Source organism: Ambystoma mexicanum, chromosome 1p (assembly GCF_040938575.1).
Source record: "Ambystoma mexicanum isolate Mex_15411 chromosome 1p, UKY_AmexF1_1, whole genome shotgun sequence".
In the NCBI taxonomy this organism is placed as follows: Eukaryota; Metazoa; Chordata; class Amphibia; order Caudata; family Ambystomatidae; genus Ambystoma; species Ambystoma mexicanum.
The window spans coordinates 983,561,794-983,585,944 of record NC_090921.1 but is presented as its reverse complement, the minus strand read 5'-3'; the positions used below and the strand labels follow the sequence as shown (position 1 = coordinate 983,585,944).

The following is a 24,151-nucleotide window of genomic DNA, read 5'->3' as shown; positions in this document are numbered from 1 at the left end:
GTGCTCGCAAAAAGAAGGATTGCCATGGGATGGAAGTCATGCCATGTGCCAAAGATAGAGGTGTGGTGGAAAGACTTGCAAAAATGGGCGGAAGCCAAAACCAAGGCATGGCAAGAAGCGAGTAGCACAGGGGGGGGGGGAAATGAGTCCCTGATGGCCTGGAAATTACTGATAGCCGAACTGTTTGGGTCATTAGCTGACCCGGCTGAGCCTGTAGAGGAGGGGACCGAACCACAGGATGCGGAAACTGAAGGTTTAATGCAATAGACTCGTAAAGGGGGTTGGGTTGGAGTGAGTAGTGGTTAGAAGTTAAAACAGTGTAATGTAACTGTTGGAACATGCACTGTTTGTTTGATTTGTATTGTTTGGTTGTTTGTAAAATTCAATAAAATAAAAAAATAAAAAAGATGAAAACAAGTCATGAGTCCATTTAAAATGGTGTAAAAATATAAGGATGTATACCAGGGACAAAACAATAAAAACAGAAACAAAATATAAATAAGAATTCAGGTGACTTACAAAGATAACATTAACATAAGGGGGTAAGTGCTTCAAACTAAAGAGGAGTACTAATCAAATATACAAAATTGCATTATTAGGCATCGATGGAGGCAGCGGTGGATGAGGGAGAGGGCTGGGAGAGATCCATCTTTAGCAAGTAAGTGAAGTTTAAGTCTAGCTTTGAAGAGATCCAAAGCTGGGCTGGCTTTGATTGTAATGGACAGTCAGCTCTGGTGGAGCCGGGTAAGTAGGGAGAAAGAGCAGAAGCGAGAGGAGGCACATGGAGGTTATGGGGCACTGAGGTTGAGTGCAGAGGAGGATCCGAGGGTGAGTAAACTAAGATACAATCTGAAGGGTAAGACCATTTATAGCTTTATAGACTAGGAGAAGGAACTTGAAAAGAGATCGGTTGTGCATTGATAGCCAATCACCATGTTTTCGATTGATAGAAATGGGGGAGGATATGGGTAGGTTGTAGAGAGTGGGGGTAGCCAAGTTGACAACTTTGCCTACAGGCAGGAAGGAACAGAGAGGAAGGCCAAGATGTATGATGGGTCAGTAGTCTTGTTTGCTGAGCACAAGAGTGGAGATTAGAGTTTTTGTAAAGTGGTTAGTAAATAAAGGGATAGATTTTCCTAATGTTGAAGAGGTTAACATGAGGTAGTGGTAGTGATGAACTGTGGCACTCGTAGTTCATTATCAAAGAGGACCCCAAGAATGGGACACTTTAGTGAGGGGGCAAGAAGGTCAGGCGGGAAGGAGATAGAAGAAGGGAGGGGAGGGACAGCATTGGAAGCTGGGAGTGAGATGACTTCTGTTTTTTAAGAGTTCAGCATGAGGCAGCAGAGAGGTTTCCAGGGATGAATTGCAGTGAGGCAGGTTATAATTTGTTCCAAGATGGCTGGGGTGAAGGAAAGAAAGGAGAAAAATATTTGAGTGTCATCAGCAACAAGTTACAGTGAAAGCTCAAGGATGAGATGAGTCTTCCTAGGGCAGAGGAATAGAGGGTGAAGAACAGAAGTCCAAGAACCCATCCTTGGGGGACACATACAGGGAGAGGGGTTGGGTCAAAAGTTTTTGAGAGGATCCAGGCAAGAGCAGATTTTTTCAAAACCCAAGGTCATGGAGAGTGAGGAGGAGAGTGGAGTGGTTGACACTTTCAAAAGTGTCAGAAAGGTCCAAAATTCTGAAAATATAAGAGAGTTTGTGAGCATTTGAGTGCAAGTCGGAGACATGGATTAGTGCAGTCTCAGTGGAGTGTTTCCTACGGAAGCCAAATAGAAATGGATCTCTAAAGCCATTATCCTCAAGGTACTTAGTGAGCTGGTCGAAGTTGCCACGTTCAAGGACTTTTAAATAATTCAGAAGGAGAGAAACTGGGCCATAGTTTTCTGGGACGTTTGGGTCAGCAGAGAGATTCTTCATAAGTGGTAAGACAGTTGCAGATTTGAAGGAGGCAGGTAAGAGTCCAGCAGAGAGTGAGGTTAAAGCGCTCAGAGAATTAAGGACAAGCGATTGGGATTAAATCTTTGGCCACTTGGGGAGCAAATGCATGTCAGTTGTCCAGTTGTAGACTTGTTGTCGTCCCCTCCAATCTCTTTCTTTTTCTGTCTCAGTCTTTCTCTCTCTCTCTCCCCTTCTTTTTTTATAAATGTTCTCCCACGTTTCCTATTCCTGATTATATTGTAGTCTCTCTGTGCTACTCTTTGCTCGTTTGTTGACCATCTTCCTTCCCATGGCTCCTTCTTCAGCTGTAGGTCTCAATGTTACTTTGTCCTCTTTTGTTTCCTTCCTCTCTGTACTGGGGAATAGCACCTTCATTGAACTCAGAAGGCCAACACCTCATTCTCAAACAATCCATTCTGTCCTGGCTGTCCAGTCTTTGCTGATGGTGCCTCTTTAAGTAAAGGATTTAGACTAATACTAACCGCACCCTGGAGATGCTATGGTGGCTTGGTGGTGCCAGAAAAACACACACCCACATTTTGTACTTGAGTCTCTGTACATTTTCCTCCCTATCTTGCCTTTTCACATTCTGTCTTCATGGCTGCCTCTTTCTCTAGTAGACTGTGTTTTATTTATTGATTTACCTTCTCTTAGTCATCCCTCAGTCTATGCATCCTGACTTGGCTTGCGCACGGCCTGACTTAGCAAAGCAGGGTTTCATTTTATGTTTGTGACAAGTCATTACTGAATGCCTCCCCGTGCTCCCTGTCTTTTACACCAATGCTGGGGTGGTTACTTTGCACCCTCAATGATTTTTGTTTCCCACTGTTTCCTTCTTTCTTTGGACAGTGTTGCAGGAGGAGTGCTAACATGGTTGGCACAGGGCCTGGGAAAGGTGGTCCCTCAGCCTGTCGAAAGTCCTACGCTGTCTCGGGCCAACCGTGAGAGTGGTGAAGGCACCGCTGAACAGGTATGCATAGACCACGCCCGCAATTTACTGTGAGGGAGCATGAGTGCAAATACTGCAAGCATAGGTTGTTGTGTAACCACATAGGTGTGTGTAAAGAGAACATGGAAATGACAGCAATCCGCTATATATGTAACCCAATAGGGGTGGCAATAGAAATCCCACAGGTGCAACTACTCGCTAGCTATTGCATAGTGTAATTTCCTAAACATATACCTCTATTTAGCAGCAGGAAAGAAGGCCTTCCTACGAGAGTAGGCATCCCGGATACAGGGAAGGCTGTAATCCTACAGTTATAACCAACATAGTGTAACCCCTAGGTGCTGTAAGTGAGACGGTGGCCAGTGAGGTATATATTTATATATGAACTATCTCACAAAATCATGATTCAGTCAGGAAAAGGTGAGATCCCTGGGACAGAACTATCCTCTGTGAAAGGAAATGTTTGAACTCAGAACGTCCCTGGGTGGTTCTGCAAATGCCCATGTCCACCTTTTATGTACCCCATTAAATTAGATATTGCACTGTTCACAGGTAACCTCATTTCTACCCCTAAGGGACCATGGTTTTGTCATATTAAGTCATTGGCAGCGAATCACACATGATGCAGTGGGGTAACTCTAGGTCAGAGCCCTATCTGCCAAAGATCTCAGTCTAGCCAGCAATGCCGCAATGGGATGTTAACTGGAGTGATTATCTCTGTCTATGAAGATCTGCCTCATTGACTCAACATCTCCCTCATTCCCATATGTTCTAAACTACTTCTTTGTCCATCAATTTCCTGCTTCGACTTGTCTGTGGAAAAACCTCCGGCCAAACCTCAGAAGGAGAAGGAGCAGGCTGAGGAAGGTAATTTCATGGCCTCTACCTTGCAATCCTTCATGTTTGTCTTTGCCTTTTGGGAAGGGGGCACAAATGAATTCATGTCATGCATATGGAGCGTATGGCAGACATGAATGCTGATTTTGGTTGAAGAAGAGTGCATCTGAATTGGGTTCTAGGCCCAAAGAGTGCAAACAAAAGAGCAAAGTTGTGGGAGGCTGCCCCGTGGAGGCAGCCTCCCGCAAGTTTGCTCTTTGTCCCCCCTCTGGTCGTTTTTGTCCGTCCCCCCCCTTCGTGCTGCAAGGCCTACACACCCACATTCCCACATGTCCTCACCCCATGATCCCTTGCTTCTCCACCTACCTGGTTGTTGCTTCCTCCATTGCTGCTTGCCATCGCCTCCATTTTGGGCCTAAGTGTCACTTGCAGGGGAATAGCTGTGATCGTTACCATAGGAACAGTGTGGGGATGCTCCCAGTCACTTGGAAGTGCATTGTAAGTGTTGTCCAGAGGTACTGGAATAGCATAGTTTGTTCCGGACTGGATTGAGGCCCATTGAGCTGTATGCTGTACTGGAATAGCACAAGTACTGCAGCACATGATCGAGGCACATTGAGGGAGATACTGGAATATTACAGGGTGCTTCAGACCATGACTGAGACACATAGAGTAGTTCCTGTGTTGTGGCATAGCAGCGGTCACTGTGTACTGGAATAAAGTGAATGCTGCCTGGTTAACTGAATATTAGGATGTGCTGTCTTTCAGGATTCTGCTTATTGTGAGTTCTCCATGGACACTCGTAGAGCAAGGGATGCTGCGGATCCCAAACTTGGTGCATTGACTTGATGTGCAATGGTTCCTGCCAATGAGTATGAAGGAGCAATAAAATAACTGTGGTGGAGTGTGGAAATGTAATTGTTTGCCACTTAATGGGATAGCAAGGGTACTTTAGGTTAAAGAGGCGATGCTGTGCTTGGCACTGGCCTATCAATTTAACCCTTGGTTGGAGTGAAGGTGCATGAAAGGTCCTGTTTATGGGTTCTGGAATACTATTGGTTTGTGCAAGTCAGGCTGGAGATGCATTGACAGAGTAGTGCATGAATGCTGCAATAATAAGAGATGTTGTGGGTCGGGATGCTGGTGCATCAAAAGAGCTAAGCATTGGCTGGGGGACAGGAAGTTGGTGTGTTGACAGTGAAGTGCATGGGACTTGAAAGAGCAGGGTGCTGTAGGTCATGCTGGGGGTACATTAACAAAGCTGCGTGTGTGCTGGAAACAGCAGGGGTAGTGCAGGGTGAGACAAAATAGCTGAGCATTTCAACTGAAAAAGCAAGGCTCATGCATGTAAAGTAGAACATGCTGGGGGTACATTAACAAAGCTGCGTGTGTGCTGGAAACAGCAGGGGTAGTGCAGGGTGAGACAAAATAGCTGAGCATTTCAACTGAAAAAGCAAGGCTCATGCATGTAAAGTAGGAGGGCAACATGCTGGACATAGCCGCAAATGGCTGCTGGGAATAGTATAAGGTGCTTCAGATCAGGATGGAGAAGCCAGAACCGCAGTGGATGAGGGATACTACACCTAACTTTAAGAATCTAGGGGCCTCATTACGAGTTGGGAGGTAGCCATGGAGCTATTAGCTCCATGGTTGCCTCCAAACCGGGCTCCATTACTTGGTTCCTGCAATAGGGACTTACCGGGTCATTCCGACATAGGAGGGCCCGGTAAGTCCTCCTTGCAGGAACCATTCCCCATTCCCATTGAGCCCCCATAGGGCTCAATGGGAATGGGGAGGGAGGTAACAACGGGCACATTACAAGTGTCCCGTTGTGTCCTGCGAGGGGACCTCGTAATGTGGCGGAACAGGTTTAACCGGTCCGCCTCATTTTGCGGAGCCCGTTAACCCATTCCTCCGGGGTCATAATGAGGCCCACTGTCGAAAACAGTCAAGTGCCACGAAAAGGTCGGAAAAAACATACAGAGCTTAGTGAAAAGGTGGGTGGTACGAACCGAGGAACAAAAGGGGTACATAAGAGTATTGTAAAGTAAGAAAATGAAGGTGAAGGGAGAACAACTGAAGAGAAGTTACAACCTGGCTGATATGATATATGATATGATATGGCATTTAAAACGCACCTATGCTGGACAAAGATGCTCCAGAGAACTAGTTAAGAAGGGTCAGGTCGGCTCTATAACCAGAAGGTACACAGGCTTCTAGTCCAGTAGGATTGACTGAAGAAGACAGAAGATGGTTTCAGTCTTTTGTGGAATAGGAGGTGATTTTCCACAGATCTGAGATCAGGTAGAAGATCATGCCAGAAGGAGGTCCCTGCTGCACCCAAAGTACTGCCACACACGCCACCCCCATCTTCTTTTTTTCCAAAGGTGGCAACAACCAATTCCTTAAAGCCAGTTGATCTTAAGTGCCTGGAAGGAAGGTACTTCTTTGCTTTCAATCTGAGATAAAGTGGTCCATTATTGGCTCTGTGATTGTGGCAAAGGACTTTGAAATATATACCTGCTCTGACAGAGAGCCAATGCAGGGAGAGAAGAGCAGAACATGATGTGATCCCTGGGTTTGAAGCTTGGAATGAGTAGAACTTCTTTCTTCTGAATAGCCTGTAGTTGTTGGGTGAGGTTATTAGGGAGACCTGACAGGACACTACAGCAGTAGTCGAGGCATGTGAGAAACATGGCAGATCGGCCTTAACCATTTGAGCCATATTCAGGAGTGAAATGATGTGTCTTAGAACATGAAGCTAGAAGTAGGACATCTTTGTAAGTTCATGCATTTGAGGAACAGTGGACAAGGGACTGCCAAAAATTACTCTTTGGTTCTTGGCAGAAGAAGTGAGAGTTGAAGGGTAGGGGCTCCCATGGAAGGAGGCCAAGCAATGGAAAGAGTAGAGGGTAGAGCATTGCTGAAGTAGATCCGTCATCCAGTCCTGAGTCTGGAGTAGGATTTCCAAAATAAGATGGGGAGCAGATGCAGCTCCATGAAGCCTGAAGAGAATCTGCATATCATCCACATATGAATGACATATGCTGGTGGTCCGAATGGTGAAGGAGGGTATTTGGAGTAAAAGTGTCAAATTCTGCCTACAGGTCAAGAAGGATGAGAAAAGAAGTGGATTTGGCCTCCATTGTCATTAGTATCTAATTTCTCATGAAGAATAGTGCAGATACTGTTCCACTTGCTGGCCTAAAGCCCCCTTGGTAATCATGCAGAAGGCGATGAGCCCCGCTGAACCTGAGTAGTTGTGATGTAGCCACCGTTTCTATGAGTATGCCAATAAACAGACTGTTGGGAAGCGGGTGGTATTTCGCTGGGATGCTCGGGTCAGTGGTGACTTTTTTAAGGAGAGGTTCAATACAGGTTTTCATCAGAACACAAGGGAAGGCATCAGTTTCCAGTGAGCTGTCGACCAAGACTCTGAAGGCTGGAGCAAGGGAGGGCATTGCATGTTCAAGGAGATGACCAGGTACACTACGCTATTTCGTATTTCTTCGATACCGTGATTTCTTGTGAGAAGAACTGCTCTGCAATTGAGCAGCAATTGATGATGATGATCGCATTCTGCCAGTCTCTCTGTCCTTATTCTTAGACACTGGGCCTCATTCCGAGTATGGCGGTAAGGGATAGCGGCCACCGTTAACGAGACCGGTGGCGGTGATCCCTTACCGCCATACTCCGAGTTCCCTTTGCGCCCTCGCCCTTAACGCCTGCTTTGAGCAGGTGTTAAAGTCGAGGGCGCAAAGGGGCCTCCAAGCCAATAACGGTGACCGTAATGAATGGTCACCGTTATTTGCATCTTCCCCATTCCCATTGAGCCCTATGGGGGCTCATTTGGGAATGGGGAAGAGCCTTGGTGAATGGGGAATTACCGCCCCGCCAACCTTGGAATGGGGCGGTAATTCCGCCATCCACCAAGGCGCTGCCGGTCCGGGTACGGCGTCAACCAAGGCGTTAATAGCGCCATTGGTTAGCGCCGTACTCGGAATGAGGCCCACTCTCTTGCCTGTACATCATGCATTTAGAAGGGTTCATGCGTGACCTTGAGACAGTACCTTTCTTTCACATTCCACCTTCTGTCGGCCTTGCTGTCCGGCTATGGCAGTAAGGACTTCCAAGCTACCGGCATCATGAAAACTTGAGTCCCTGGGCATATGCTGGAACAGTCATACCTTGTGACATTTGTTAGCGGTATTGCAGCCATAAGGCATGAGCTCTGAACAAGATTTTTAAGTTACCAGAGAAATAAATTTAAAACAGATTGTTTTATGCTTTGAAAAATGCCACTTTTTATATTTGGTGTAAGAACGCTACCCTTTCAATAATATAGTAACTTTTGCTCAGTTAAACATCTCTAAAACATTCCCTTTAATGCTCGGAGCAATTATTCCAGTAGATCATTTAGAATTCCCTGCTGGCCAGCTTGCTTTCAACGAGTTGACCGACGGTAACAAGCTGTTGCTTGCGACTGCCTTCTCTTCATCCTTCACACAACACAGCAAGCAATCCTCTCTGCCTCATCCCTGATCCGCCCCGGTGTCGGCAACAAATGTAAAAAATGCTTATTTGCACTGTACTGACTGCCGCTGATTTTCCTCAATCCATGGCCAAGCTACTGATTTAGCTTCTTATTAAGGATTCACAAAATCAATAAATAGCAATAGAAAATAATTGACAATTATATCAAGAAACACCTGCGCTTTATTTTATATGTTGTGTCCAAAGAGAAAAAAATAAAGCCGAACAGATTCTCCTAAACCCCACACATCTTCCCTCATCCAGAGGATAAACCCCACACATCTTCCCTCATCCAGAGGATAAACCCCACACATCTTCCCCCATCCAGAGGATAAACCCCACACATCTTCCCTCATCCAGAGGATAAACCCCACACATCTTCCCTCATCCAGAGGATAAACCCCACACATCTTCCCTCATCCAGAGGATAAACCCCACACATCTTCCCTCATCCAGAGGATAAATATTCATTTTCTCTTCAATAACCTAGAATGATATATGCTTTTAAGGGATTTCCTATATAAAAACTTGGGGTGGGGAGCACCAAGAGAACACAAAGAGCCTCAGGTTGTAAAGGAGGAAAGAGAGGTGCTATCACGGGGCCTTTGGGTGACGGGTTGCCGTTGAACATCACGGCCTTGAGTTCCTTCCTAAAGTGCCGGTGAGATGCGGACAATCTCGTGTGGGGCAGTGTTATTCCAGAGTCTTGATGCGTAGCAGCAGAAGGTCTGTTTTTGGGTCTTTCCTTCTTGTATCTCTTATATGCTAATCTGCTCTTAAGACAGTCAGTACTGGGAGACTATGGGCCTCATTACACGGATGGCGGAGAACCATGGCGCTATTAGCGCCATGGTTCATGCCGGTAAAATACCGGCACCGCCTTGGCGGAAAGGGGAATTACCGCCCCATTCCAAAGTTGGCGGGGCGGTAATTCCCCCTTCCACCATTGCCCTTCCCCATTCCCATTTTTGCCCCATAGGGCTCAATGGGAATGGGGAAGGCACTAATTACGGTACCGCAAATTGCGGTACCGTAATTAGCTCCCTGGGTCCCTTTGCGGGTTGTTTTTTAACGCCTGCAAAAAGCAGGCGTTAAATCCCCCAACCCGCAAAAGGACCTTGTAGTAAGGCGGTAAGTAAATCCTTACCGCCATCCGTGTAATGAGGCCCTTTGTTTCCCTTAGTCCTTTCCTCATGTTGCAGCTTTTGTGCAACATGTAACAAGAGTGCAATGTAACTTACTTTACCACACCCTTGGGTCTCTAGTCATTCCAAAGGCCCTAGAAACTCTTGCTGGACTTATTATGAACTGTGCAGATGTGTCAGGGACAGGACTGGTGGCAGCTATCGTTTATCTTATGTTTTGAACCTTTTTTTGCCATGTTATCCACGCTTACCGCGTTTGGCACGAATAGGTGGCCTGGCTCCAAAATGGCCATGCCACGAGGTTCTTCGTCCTGTCCTTTGGCCATCTTGCCCCTTCACCTTCCCCAGGTAGAGCCGACCCGGGTCAGTCCTTACTTGGTCATGCACTTTCCCACGAAACCCAAAGCTTTTGCGGGCTTCTGCATGCCTTGTGTCTGTGCCTCCAGGATGTGGGCTGGGATGTCTGTTCCCAATACACATCCTGGGTGCCAGAGAGTCTGGAGTGTCCTGAATGCCTGGGACCCCCATGGTCCGTGATTGGTCCACGTATGGAGTGAGTATTTGTGAGCAGATCCCCCATTGGGTCCTCTCCGTTTTGGCGTGAAGGGAACTTTGGATAAGAGGAGGCCGAAAACACCACTACCATGTCGATCTCCTGAGTTCACACGAACAAAGGATAAGGAGCCAAGTATCCTGCAACAAGAAGCCGAGTCGAGGAACCGCTGGTTTCCCGCTGGAAGGTTTGGTACCCTGAGCCTGGTGTCGTCCTGCAAGACCCCTCTGCATCTGATCATCCTAGAAGGTCTGCGAAGGTGCTTCGACCCATTGGAATAGTGGGACCAACTATTCTCGGCACCTTCATCAAACCCTGCAAGTAAGCCTCTTCAGAAGTGTCCCTGGACCAACCACTGGGCTGATCAGCTTACACAGGACGTTTGCTCTGTCACCGCCGCGGTTTCGAGGAAGCCCTCGAAACTTGGTATACTGCTTGCTCTGTGTCCATGGCACCCTCACACGAATTTCGTACACTTGGCATTCCCAGGTCTGAAGTGAGATGAGTGCGCCTGGACCGGAGTAAACGTCCATATCCCCACCGGTGGCCCCTAGCGCAGGAGCCCATTTCTTTTCCACAGCTGTTGCGAAATAGCGACTCTATCCCGCACTGTCAACCTGCCTCTGCCCGCAAGTGGAGGTCCTGCTTGAATAGTGGGAACTTGTTCTTCATCGACCTTATCTGCCTTCCTGAGCTGCTAGTGACCCTTGAAGAGACCCTATTTTGTCCAGTGGCACAAGCGTGTGCATGTACTATTAAGCATAAGGCTTCTCTCTTCGTAGGGCTTGGACTGCCTCTTAGTTTGGTGTATTCTTGATGTGGAACTGGATCTAAAGATTACTTGCACTGCCTGTTTTCCTCCCCATCTAGGTGGTCTCCATATTTCGTGCTTCTTAATCCATTAGACCCCTCTGGTCTTGTATATATATCGTGTTGATTGTGATGTGTTGGTTTACTTCAGTATTATTGTGATTCTTTGCTATGGTCTATATTACAAAGGCTTTGTAAGAAATGTGTCTATATTTTTAATATAACACCTGTCTGGAGTAATTTGTAAGTGTCCTTGCTTTGTGTGCTCATTGAGGTCTTTCAGTCACCCTCACCCCTCTTGAAACTTAGTCTTGACCGCCTGCCATAGCTACCCTGATTGGTCTGGCTTGTCCAGAGGTTACCCTGTTCCAAGAAACTAGGTTGGCCTTCTGAACCTCTGTCCCTCCAGGTCAGAGTTCAGAAATCCATCTCAACAAATTGGTGTACAGCGGTGGGATAGGACTGAGGGAATCCAGTGTTGCGCACGGGCGAAGGCATTTCGAGTTATTCCTACCAGGACACATAGTGAATTGTCGTAGTATAACTTTTAAAAGGCCATAGTCCTATCCAACAGTATGGAAACAAGTACCTTGTTAACTTTAAATGCTTAGAAATCCGACACATTAAGAAATATGTGTGCTGAGAGAGGTGTTTCCTCTCAAGGCACAAAAGTAGAAATGATCCAGAGAATCATCGACTGGCAAGAAGCTCAATTTAGAGCTATAGCTTCCGAGGACAGTGCAGAAGGAGGTGGGGCTGCTCTCACTGGTAGAACTGATGGTTCTACCGCTGCACTGATCCACAGCGACCATGAGGACATGGAGGATGTAATGTCGAATGTTTCCTCTGCCAGTGCTGATGGGGAGACCACACTTGAATTCAAGAAGCAAGGGCTGCTGTTTAGGCAGAAGGAGCTTGAGTTCAACATTGCCAAACTAAAGATAGAGCAGGCATAAAAACAAAAAGACAGGGATCACCAGTTGGAACTGGCCAAGCTTCAAGTTGCCAATGGGCCCAAGGGTCATGGACATGGGTCTGGGGCCTCTTCTCATCCAAGGTTTCCAAAATATCTGCTCAGTGTGTATAGCTTTGCCTGAGTCAATAATAGTCAGGTTTTGAAGAAGTGTTAAAATCATTTTTGTGTGTTTTTTGTACTGTGTTGTATTTATTGTATATGACTATATGTTTGTGGAATTAGTGATTTGTACTGGTTTTATATCTGCCATGTTTTGTCGTGTTGGGCCAATTTCAATCAAAACATTTTTAGAAGTTTCAAATCCTTTGTGAAAAACTTAATTAAAATAAATTGTTTTGATATTGTGGAAAAACATCACGTACTGGGTCTATTTTTTCAAGACTATATGTACAGGAAGGGGTTGTCACACCAGACCAGATGTATGGATCAGCATTTTTTGAAAAACGTGAATTCTGTCTCCTTTATATATAAATAATTGTGGTCGCCCCCTGACCGTACGAGAGAGGGAGTATTCTAAAGGGGTACTGTTGGCCTTCAATAAGGTGGATGAGGAAAAGGATGACATTATGGACTGGCTGAATACATTTGAGTATGCATATCAAGTTCAACAAGTTGACAATGCTGATAACATTTCCTGGTTACTTAGCCGACTGCCCCATTCTGGCTGCAGTGCCATTATGGAAATGTCAAAATCTGAGAGAGCAGATTTTGCAATGTTGAAGCAAACTCTCATCTTAAAGTTTGGAAAGACTCCTTCCCAATACTTAAAAAGATTCAGAGAGTATAAGAAAAAAGAAGGTGGTACTTGGGTACATTATGTAACTGAATCCTTAAAAAACTTGACGGGCTGGGTTGAAGGTTATAAGGTTTCAACCTTTGAAGGTATGATAAGTCTTGTCATGCTGGAACATATTTTTGCATCTTCTTCCCATGAGCTTAAGCAGCATTTGGCCGATTCAAAGGAGATAGATCCTAAGAAGCTAGCCATTGCAGCAGATTTGTGGGTGTCACATCGAGTGTCCCATAAGGACAAGACTCATCCTGGTAAGCAGAAGGAAGGGAAAAAGTCCAAAGATAAGGAGGGAGGGGAAACTGATAAATCTTCTTCTCAAAAGGGCCACAAAAAGAAAAATAAGGGTAAGACACAAGATAACTCACAGGGTAGTGGAGGTCAGCCTCCGAAACAGAACTCTGGTTATAGTAAGCCTCCCTATGTGAACAGACCCAATGGATCTTGTTTTGCTTGTGGAGCAACTGACCATGTGAAGGAGGATCCCAGATGTAAGGTTAAAACCTGGGGGGTCCACTCTACTAATCTGGCCTTCTCCTCCTACGAGGAAGAAGAGATTACCGGAGCATCCTTCTCCTCAGACTCCTTCCCCAGTGGGATAGAAGCTGAGGTAGTTTTAGTTTCCCTGGGTTCCTGGGAGCCTAAAGTCTTAGAGGCTTATGCTAGGATTCCAGATAACACCAAGCACTACTTTAAGGACAGTGTGCTGATCAATGGAGTAGATTCTCCTGCTCTTAGGGATAGTGGGTGCAGTCAAACTGTAGTGGATTCTACCTTGGTAGACCCAGAGGAAGTTGGCAGAGCTACTCTGATGCTCACTAAGTTGTCTGACGGCCCACTTCTCATGTTCCCAGTAATACCTGTAAATCTTACTATCAATGGTACAGCAGTCAGGGTTCCAGTGAGCATTCAGAAGAGTGTCCCAGGAAAGGTCTTGTTGGGCAATGATCTCCGAGCTTTAGGGCTTGTGGGAGACACTGCTGACAGACCCTGCACAAGGTCTCAAACGAGGGCAGCACTGGCCAAGACCAATGCCCTACCCCAGCCAAAGGGGAAACCCAAGGCTAAAGGAGTCAAAAAAGTAAAAAGAGGGAAAGAAAATATTCCCCCACTGAGGTGGAGGTAATTGGTCAATCACCCGGACCTGTATAGGAGGTGGTGATGCCTGAAGTATTTGACCCCAATGACCATCCTGAACTAAACGCTTTGTTAGTAGAAGGTGGTCCTGACAGGGACGAATTTAGTAAAGGCCAACGTGAGTGCCCATCTCTGGAAGGCCTAAGGAGACAGGCCTGCTCCCAGCTCGAGGGTGGACCTCCTGGGAAGCATCGGATTTATTGGGAAGGTGGGCTCCTGTATAGTGAGCCTACAGAGTCTACAGAAGGAGACCATAGGAGGTTGGTGGTTCCCCTTGCTGTACGACCTTTCCTCCTGCAGCTGGCGCATGAAGTGCCCCTTGCTGGTCACCTTGGTATTAAGAGGACAAACCAAAGGTTATCCATGCACTTCTACTGACCCAAGATGGGGGTGCAAGTAGAAAATCACTGCAGGAGTTGTGCCTCCTGCCAGTTATCTGGTAAGAGTGGTTCAACAATCCAAGCTCCATTGGTACAACTCCCAGTTGTGGGGGTACCATTTGAGGGTAGGGATCGACCTAGTGGGTCCCCTTGACCCCCAAACATCCTCAGGCAATAGGTTTATCCTGGTGCTGGTCGACCATGCCACGAGGTATCCTGAGGCCATCCCATTGAAAACTGTGACTGCCAAGTCAGTTGCAAAAGCGTAACTTGGCATCTTTATGAGGGTTGGCTTCCCTAAAGAAGTTGTGTCTGACAGAGGCAGCAACTTTATGTCAAAGTATTTGCAGGCTATGTGGAAGGACTGTGGGGTCACCTATAAGTTTTCTTCCGCATACCACCCCCAGACCAATGGTCTGGTAGAAAGGTTTAACAGGACCTTGAAAACTATGATTGGGGCTCTGGAAGAACCTCAAAGAAGAAAATGGGATCTTCTTTTACCATGATTACTGTTTGCCTACAGAGAGGTACCACAAGAGGGTGTTGGCTTCAGCCCCTTTGAACTTCTGTTTGGTCACCCAGTACGGGGACCCTTAGCCATAGTCAAGGAGGGATGGGAGATGCCCACTCCCCCCATTAATACCAACGTACTAGACTATGTGTTAGGGCTCAGAAAAAGGATGGTACTCCTGATGGGTCTGGCTAGTGACAACTTGAAGGCAGGACAAGCTCTGGTGAAACATTGGTATGACCAGAAAGCTTCCCTCATTAACTTTACACCTGGTCAGAAAGTCCTGATCATTAATCCCATAAGGCCTAGGGCTTTACAGGATAAATGGTCAGGCCCTTACACAGTGGTGGAGTCACTGGGTGAGGTCAACTATTTAGTGGACCTTGGAAGAACTGGACAGGCTCCAAAAGTGTTCCATGTAAATAGGCTGAAGGCTTTCATCCTAAGAGTTGAAATAGCAGCACTGCTATTGGCTTAAAATGGTGAGGAAGAGGAGTCTGAACCTCTTCCTGACCTATTCCAAAGCAGTCCTTCAGATAACTCCATTGAGGGTGTCCGAGTGGCCCCTCACCTGACTTCTGATCAACAGGCTGAGGTGAAAAGTTTGCTTAGGCAATTTCCCCCCCCTGTTTTCACAGTCCCCTGGTTTGACACCTTGGTGCAAACATAACATAGACACAGGAGACAGTGCACCTACCAAAAGTAGGGGATACAGAATGTCAGGCAAAGTACGGTCCTACATTAAGACAGAGGTCAACAAAATGTTGGATCTTGGGGTGATTGAACCCTCTAGTAGTCCTTAGTCCAGCCCTGTGGATTTGGTTCCAAAAGCAGGTACTTCGGAATTGAGGTTCTGTGTGGATTACAGGGCTCTGAATGCTGTCACCAAGACAGACGCACACCCCTTGCCTAGAACAGATGAGCTGGTGGATACCTTGTGCCCCTCCAAGTACCTCAGCACGTTTGACCTCACTGCAGGCTATTGGCAAATAGCCCTTGCAGAACATGCCAAGGAGAAGACAGCTTTCACAACTCCAGAGGGCCTTTAGCAGTTCAGGGTAATGCCTTTTGGGTTGAAGAATGCACCTGCCACATTCCAGAGGTTTGTGAATCATGTGTTGAATGGGTTGGACGAATTCTGTCTTGCATATCTGGATGATATAGCAGTTTTCAGTGCCACCTGGGAAGATCATGTGAAACACCTTGGGATTGTGTTACAGGCTCTTCAGAAGGCCCACTTGACCATAAAGGCCAGTAAATGCCAAATTGGACAAGGCTCAGTGGTTTACCTTGGACATGAAGTAGGTGGAGGGAGGATACAACCTCTACCAGTAAAGTACAATCAGTACAAGACTGGCCTACCCCCACTACAGAGACCCAAGTGAGAGCCTTCTTAGGACTCACGGGGTATTACAGAAATGTCATGGCAGACTATGGCACCATAGCTGTCCCTCTGACTGCTCTCACTACTCCAAGGAAACCCAAGAAGGTTACTTGGACTGAAGAGTGTGAGAAGGCCTTTAATGGCTTAAAAGACCTTTTATTGTGCAGACAGATGCCTCTGACACTGGGATAGGAGCTGTACTATCACAAGTAGATGAGAAGGGTAAGGAACACCCTATTGGCTTCATTAGTCGCCAGCTTAAGGGCAGAGAGATAAGATGGTCCACAGTAGAAAAATAATGTTTCTCTGTTGTGTGGGCCCTACGGAAGCTGAGGCCCTACCTCTATGGGACCCACTTCACTTTGCAAACTGCCAATAAGCCCTTAAAGTGGCTAATGCACATGAAGGGAGATAATCCAAAGTTGCTTCGGTGGTCCATGAGTCTGCAAGGCTTTGACTTCATTATTGAGCATAGGCCAGGTGTCCAACATAGCAATGCTGATGGGTTGTCCAGAATGTTTAACCGACCTGAACAAGAAACTCATCCAGGGGTGGATTAGTTCCCCCTGTCCTTAGTCTGGGAGGGGCGAGTGTTAGGAAAGATTTCATATTTGAATGTAAGTTTCCCTCCATGTGTCAACCCCCAAACATTTTGCTGCTGTTCTACACCCTGATCTAACCTTTGCTAGAGAAGCACAGCCCTCAGCCGCACTCCTCTGGGCTTTCGCTCACTTCCTATGGGGAAACTGACATGCCATTAGGACAGTCAGTACTGGGAGACTTTGTTTCCCTTAGTCCTTTCCTCATGTTGCAGCTTTTGTGCAACATGTAACAAGAGTGCAATGTAACTTACTTTACCGCACCCTTGCGTCTCTAGTCATTCCAAAGGCCCTAGAAACTCTTGCTGGACTTATTATGAACTGTGCAGATGTGTCACGGACAGGACTGGTGGCATCTATCGTTTATCTTATGTTTTGAACTATTTTTTGCCATGTTATCCCTGCTTATCGCGTTTGGCACGAATAGGTGTCCTTGCTCCAAAATGGCCATGCCACGAGGTTCTTTGTCCTGTCCTTTGGCCATCTTGACCCTTCACCTTCCCCAGGTCGAGCCGACCCGGGTCAGTCCTTATTTGGTCATGCACTTTCCTGCAAAACCCAAAGCTTTTGCGGGCTTCTGTATGCCTTGTGTGTGTGCCTCCAGGATGTGGGCTGGGATGTCTGTTCCCAATACACATCCTGGGTGCCAGAGAGTCTGACCAGCTTACACAGGACGTTTGCTCTGTCACCGCCGCGGTTTCGAGGAAGCCCTCGAAACTTAGTATACTGCTTGCTCTGTGTCCACGGCACCCTCACACCGAATTTCGTACACTTGGAATTCCCTGGTCTGAAGTGAGACGAGTACGCCTGGACCGGAGTAAACACAGTTACCGTGTTGCCCTACTGTGGCAACGACCTGTGCAAGTTCGCTGCACTTGTGACCCTCTTGACCCTGAAGTTTGCTATCGCGGAAACTACACAGTGTCGAGACGTCCTGATTGCCGCATTCGAAACTGCCAGTGAAGTGGACTGAACTGACGAAGTCTTGGTCTGCCTGCGTCAAGGACCGGTGAGTAGTCCATACCCCCACCGGTGGCCCCTACTGCAGGAGCCCATTTCTTTTCCACCGCTGTTGCGAAATAGCGACTCTATCCCGCACTCTCAACCTGCCTCTGCCTGCAAGTGGAGGTCCTGCTTGAATAGTGGGTACTTGTTCTTCATCAACCTTATCCGCCTTCCTGAGCTGCTAGTGACCCTTGAAGAGCCCCTATTTTGTCCAGTGGCACCAGCGTGTGTATGTACTATTGAGCATAAGGCTCCTCTCTTCGTAGGTCTTGGACTGCCTCTTAGTTAGGTGTATTCTTGATGTGGAACTGGGCCTAAAGATTACTTGCACTGCCTGTTTTCCTCCCCATCTAGGTGGTCTACATATTTCGTGCTTCTTAATCCATTAGACCCCTCTGGTCTTTTATATATATCGTATCGTGTTGATTGTGATGTGTTGGTTTACTTCAATATTATTGTGATTATTTGCTATGGTCTATATTACAAAGGCCTTGTAAGAAATGTGTCTATATTTTTAACATAACACCTGTCTGGAGTAATGTGTAAGTGTCCTTGATTTGTGTGCTCATAGAGGTCTTTCAGTCACCCTCACCCCTCTTGAGACTTAGGGCCGGATCACGACCTCGGCGGTAACGCTAACGCTATTAGCGCGGGGGCTATTAGCGCGACCGCCATAGCCCCCGGCGCTAATAGCGCGGGATCACGAGTTGGGCGGACTTGGAAGTCCCCATTCCCATTGAGCCCATTCGGGAATGCCCCATTTGGGCTCTTACTGCCGGCGGATTTCCAAGAGCTGGGGCGAAATCCGCCAAAGCCCTGATTCGGCAGACCCTTAAATCTGGCGGTAATAGCACTAAAGCCGGATTTGAGGGTTAACGCCGAGGTCGTGATCAGGCCCTTAGTCTTGACCGCCTGCCATAGCTACCGTGATTGGTCTGGCTTGTCCAGAGGTTACCCTGTTCCAAGAAACTAGGTTGGGCTTCTGAAGCTCTCCAGGTCAGAGCTCAGAAATCCATCTTAACAAGTACTAGCTGTGCCACCATCTTGTTCACATCCACTCACCCCTGCTCCTCCAACCTCTGTCCAGTAATCCCAACTGCCCAGGGAAGCCACGGATCTCATTTGTGGAAACCATAGAAGACCCCTCTCCCACTTGCAGCACTGTGCGGGAGGACTGGCAGCATCGAAGCAGGGGTAACAAGGACCTCTCTGTCGAAGCTTCCTGACCCAAACCATTTTGGACACTCCCCTTGAGTGTTGGATATGTTCTTTACAGGAGAGATATATTAAAAATATGTTTCCAAATATTATAAAGCATGTTTTCTTTCCGGTATACTCTCACATGCAGTTACACTCAATTCAATTTTTCAAAATGTTTAAAGGGTCTAATGTTTTATTATTACAGCAATCTAATTTGTAATTTCCTATGAGGCCACGGGAAGTAGGACCCCAAACAGTGATCCTGTTGATGCCAAATGTATTACACATGCCTAGTCTCGCCCTTCCTCAGGACAAACACACTCAGGGTTCGAGTGCCTGCTCCCCGAGTGGCTGCATTATTTCATGTCTTTAGATGTCTTTTGGCACACATGTATTTACCTCTTTGTGTCCTTCAATTGCACATTATTTACACAGTGAAGCACACACTCCATTCTTTAATGATGATACTATATTTATAATGATGTTTACAATGTATATAGAGCACACCTCCATCTGGATCTTCTCTTAGTGCTGATGATCGATATTGTTATTAGCCCACTAAACTGTACTCAGTGTATCTTATTTATTTATTTATTTATTGGGTATTTATAATGAGCCTATACAGCAAAAGGTGTGTTAAGGTGCATCGATTTCGGAAGGACGAGTCAGCCCTGCCAGTATTTGAACCTGCCATTGCAAGTTGCGCATAGATATCAGAGTGGGGCACTTAACTCACTGAGCTACCCTGGAGGTTTTGCTTTTGTACACATGCTCTTGTTTCCTCCCTGAGATTCCTCCCAGCAAAAATCACCAGGACTCAGGGTCGGACTGGGCATACAATTGTCTCAGGCACCAATGAAAAAGTGTCCCAGAGTCGCAAATATCATTTAGTTTATTTTGGAGAAAACTGTTCGAGTAATACCTAAAGGGGAGTTTTGGGGTAAATTTGTTTTGCACATTTTGCATTTTGAACAATATTATTTCATTAACGCTGGCCAGACCACTTGTTGCATATTAAAGTAACTCATAAATGTCCCACTTTGGGCAAGAAACTGACCCACTTTGACAAAAGCTGGTCCACACTAGCATGTTGCAACTGCATTTCTGGTATTGCCCTATTGCCCTATAGGTAATCCCAAGCCTGCCTGGACTTAGGCACAGGTGTGCCCCCTCCCCTGTCTGTATCCACAACCATGGCATTCCTTCTGCATTACTGGGAAATATGAGAATGGGTTAAGCAGTTGCTTGGCAATATCCAAGATGGGCGGAACCGTAGCAAGCCCTCTGTACATGGAACTAAGACAGAGGGTTTAAGCCGATTCTCCAGGAGCGGTGTTACCCCTAGAGTAGGATCCATTGTAGAGCGTTTCCTAATGGTAAGATGCCCTGAATAGACCGACAGGAACGACCGTGGAGCGGATGTCCGGCCCAGCTTGGTGTATGGGAGCATTCGGCAGAACCCTCAGGCTTCTTTGCTTCCACCGAAGTCGCACGCATGAACATATTTCTCCCATGCAGAGCTTCTTCCAGTGCCAGTCGTTATTCTGCTGACCCGTATACTGTTATAATGCCCTTGGTGAATGCACAAATAAAAATAGGCCCAGGTGACAGCTAGAGTGAAACAATGTCAATATATGAAACGGATGTTGGGTTGGAAAATTGGCTCGCAGTTCGGCGGAGCTCTCAATGCCACCTTCTGATCTTTATGTGGAAGCGTTCCATGCCGGAGGCCCATCCTGTCTGAGAGCCGGAAAGGCTACGCCGAGTCCAACTAGACCGTGGGGCCCAAACTACTTGCACTAGTACCTAGACAAGGGTAAACCTCATGGAAACGAAGCCCCTTTGCAGTTCATGGTAGCCTGGCAATACAGACTGGAGAGTTGGACCACCTGAGAGCATTGGGGAGGTGCTAAGAATGTGGCCTTTTAAGCGCGCTATGAGTTGGACTTTGCTGATTTTATTTATGTTCTGGTTTCCCATGGTTTGTGTGCTTGAAGCTGAAGTCCTTCAGCCTGATCCTTGAGAACTCGACCCACACCAGGTTTTCAGAATAACCACTGACTATGTAAATAACTCCCATTTAGATTTACTGAATCCAGCTATATTTTATCTGGTTATCCTGATAACATGGAATGGATTTGGTGTTTTAGGACCTGAATTGGAGACCCCGGAGCCCTGCGAGGCTCCAGTAAGCTACCAGAAAAACAGAAATGTTAACTGAATAACCTTCATTAATGGTGACACTCTCTCTCTCTTTATGGTGGCGCAGCAAAGAAAGCAGAGGCCCTCCGGATCCAGGCACAGGGACTCACTGACTCTGCCGACAGGTGAGTCTCTCGCTCGCTCTCTCACTCACTATGTGGCTCTCAATTTTTCATTTTCCGCTCATATCCAAAACCAGACTTCCTCTCTTTCTTCAGTGTTTTATTCCACTACCCTTTTCAGCACCCCAAGACTTTTTGAGCTTATTGTAGCATGCCTTTGAAGTGCTTGGTCCTTGATCAATCCATGGGATGGTTGGTCTTCCAGGCTCTAGGTAGAATGCCTCCCCAAATTCATCATATGGAGGAAATAAGGATGCAGAGAAGGCCACTGGCGTAACGGGGGTCCCCTGCAGCCCCCACGGTGCAGGGGACCCCATTCTGGCCATGCCCAGTGGGGTGGGGGGGCTCAGCAGGGCTTGCAGGGGGGCCCCCACATTCTATCCTACACCACTGGAGAAGGCAGAGGACAAAGCTCTTATCTGAAGATAGTAGGCAGGCACAATGAAAAAAGTAATAGCTGTGAAGAAACATTATAGAATGTCCAGACACTTTAAAGAAAATACGGATTTATTTCATCTTAAAACTAAAAATATAACAAAAAAAACAACCGGTACCCAGAGACACACTTCTATCATTGTAATACACGTGCACTCATTAGAATAAACAATCATTGATATTCTGTGATGGTTCGTGGGGCAACACATCCAACCATTGGTAGACCACTTTGGTAAAAGTCTGAAAAATAAATAGAAAGAGGCAGCTGTATTGACCAATAGCATTGCATTGCCAGGAGTTCATGCATTTCTTATTTTCTGTCACTTTGTTTTAATAGAAAGGGTTCATACTTTGAGTGCTCGGAGGCTGTCACTGCATGTTCCAGGGTTCAGCGCAAAGGCTTCTCTCTTCATCACAGTGCTCTATTCATTATTCTGACGCAATTGCTTCTCACTCACTTCACCTTCTCCCTGTGACTCTCCTGACCTTCACATCAATTTGTCAGTAGCTTTAAAAAAATGTTTTATTGTTTTATCATCAAAAAAAGGACAGAAATTGACTTTTCACAAAAATAAAGACAAACAGTGTAGTAGTTCATCAAATGCAATTCAGATAATACCTAAAAGAGGAATGAAAGGCGGAAAATGCAAAGAATACAAGGAAAGAAAAATAAAAAGTACGAAAAAAATAAAATAAACTAAGATGTAAGAATAGAAAAAAACTGTCAGTAAATAAAACAAAAGACATGCATAAACAAGAAATAAGTTCGCCATTTAGTACTCTTAAAAAGGAAAAATATAAACCTCCTCAAAAAGAGAGATTGTCGGGGAAAAATTTTAAAAAAATTAACCGATTATTATCACTTGTCCAAACCCAACAGGTTCAACTCCTGCAGCAATTTCACAATTTCATTTGTCAATAAAATGTCATTTCCAGAGACAACCCTCTGCCAGAAAAGTCTGTGTTCAAGCACCAATCATGGGAAACAAATTGAGACAGATGTTGTAATTGTATTTTCAAAGTGCCCGTGCAATTAATCAACAGATGCCTCAAGGATTGTGGTTGAGCTTCCTCACATAGATGACAAGTATCAGTAGGATAAAGATCTCTTTGCTTGATATGGCAAATTTCACGAGTGGGCAAAAGATTCAAACAAAATCTTAAGAAGTCGGATCGTACTCTTGGATTGGGAAATTTCTTTAAGTACAAAGGAAGGACAGATGTAGGTTTATCAATAGCAGTTAATGACGAAGAGAGTTTGGAAGAACGCAAGGATGCTGGGCTGCTATAGTCCAGATCCAATCGAAACATTTTAGACCCTCCTTAATGTTTAACAGATTTTGGATCAGATTATCTTCCGTACAGTCAGCCTCCAATAAAATTCTTGTGCACAGTGTCTTCAAATTGTTTTGGTACAGATTGGAGCAGGTTTGTAAGGCAAGAGAGACATATTCATTCAATGAAAGAGGGGGGGGCAAAATCGACCTATAACGAGAGATCCACCTCCACTCCATCCATGCCAGAAGTGATTGTAAACCCAATTCCTACCGTATACAAGCAATTGGCACAGAAACAGGCAGACGGTGCACACGCTTCCAAATCCTGCCCTCTAGCCTATCCCAATCTAAAAGATGGGACTGAGGATTGGTGTCAGTATCTTGTCTCTCACCCGATTTCCATCCTAGTTTGCTGCTCACCAGTGGTCTCCTCTCCCTTTGACATCCTTGCACTGCACAACCACTATATGCTTTTGTTGACATTCTGTGCTCCCATCTCTGTGGGTTCTATTTGACTTCCACTACCTATGACTTTAGTATCGGACATCAAGCAACAAATTCCACTCGGAGTCCCCAACGCTTCATCGGATGACCCCTCTTTCCTGCTTTCCAATTGATGAACCATACTTCTGCCTTTCTGGGTACACTCCTTGTCAGCAATTCCCTCTCCCCTCTCCCTGATCTTATGCAGCTTTTTCCCATGGAGCCATGGATCCCCTCAAGTAACTGTGGACATCAAAGACAGACTTCAAAGTCTATGTTTGTTGTTGTATGATGCACACGCTTTACCCTGCATTCCCTCCCTTACATTCCATATCTCCCATATCTCGCATTAGTCTTAAAATGGAGTGGGGAAATCAAATGGACGGTTTCTCCTCTAACGGTTTTAGCAGTGATTTATAAGCGGATGGCTTAGACAATTTTGGTACCTTTCCCGTATAGGAGCTTTCCTTTCCTCTGCTTGTTTGGGTCTTCTGTGCCATGAAGATTGCTATCAGTTGCTGTTATAGTATCTGGCAGTCTTTGCTTGGTCTGAATCTTGGTTCCTCTCCTTGACCATAGGGTACAATTAGTTTAGATCGAATTTTTGTGGCGATGACAAGCTTGTCTTGTTATTGCAGTGACTCATCACCTGGGGGCTTTCATGGTTTTACCCATTTTGGTTTTCCACAGCTCTTCCCTGGCATCCCGGGAGACTTCTAAATATCCCCATGTGAACAGTGAATAGTAACTGTGGTCACCATGCCTCTATATTTATACTCCAGAGCTGACTATTACATATGGTAGCACCTTCCATGTTATTAAATGTCTTTTAGGCCTGTGGACCAAATTTAACACATTGTTAGTAAATTATAAATC

General features: G+C 46.1%; 1 protein-coding gene across 7 annotated transcripts in view; it reads left to right on the top strand.

Annotated features, from left to right (window-relative positions):
* CNGB1 (cyclic nucleotide gated channel subunit beta 1) overlaps positions 1–24,151 on the top strand; it is a 1,007,057-nt gene that overhangs the window by 216,920 nt on the left and 765,986 nt on the right. For all 7 annotated transcript variants that reach the window (XM_069654372.1, XM_069654395.1, XM_069654388.1 and 4 more), the window contains exons 5-7: positions 2,797–2,917; positions 3,739–3,763; positions 21,026–21,083. In XM_069654372.1, coding sequence (XP_069510473.1) covers positions 2,797–2,917; positions 3,739–3,763; positions 21,026–21,083 — 204 coding nt within the window. The remainder of the gene's footprint in view (positions 1–2,796; positions 2,918–3,738; positions 3,764–21,025; positions 21,084–24,151) is intronic.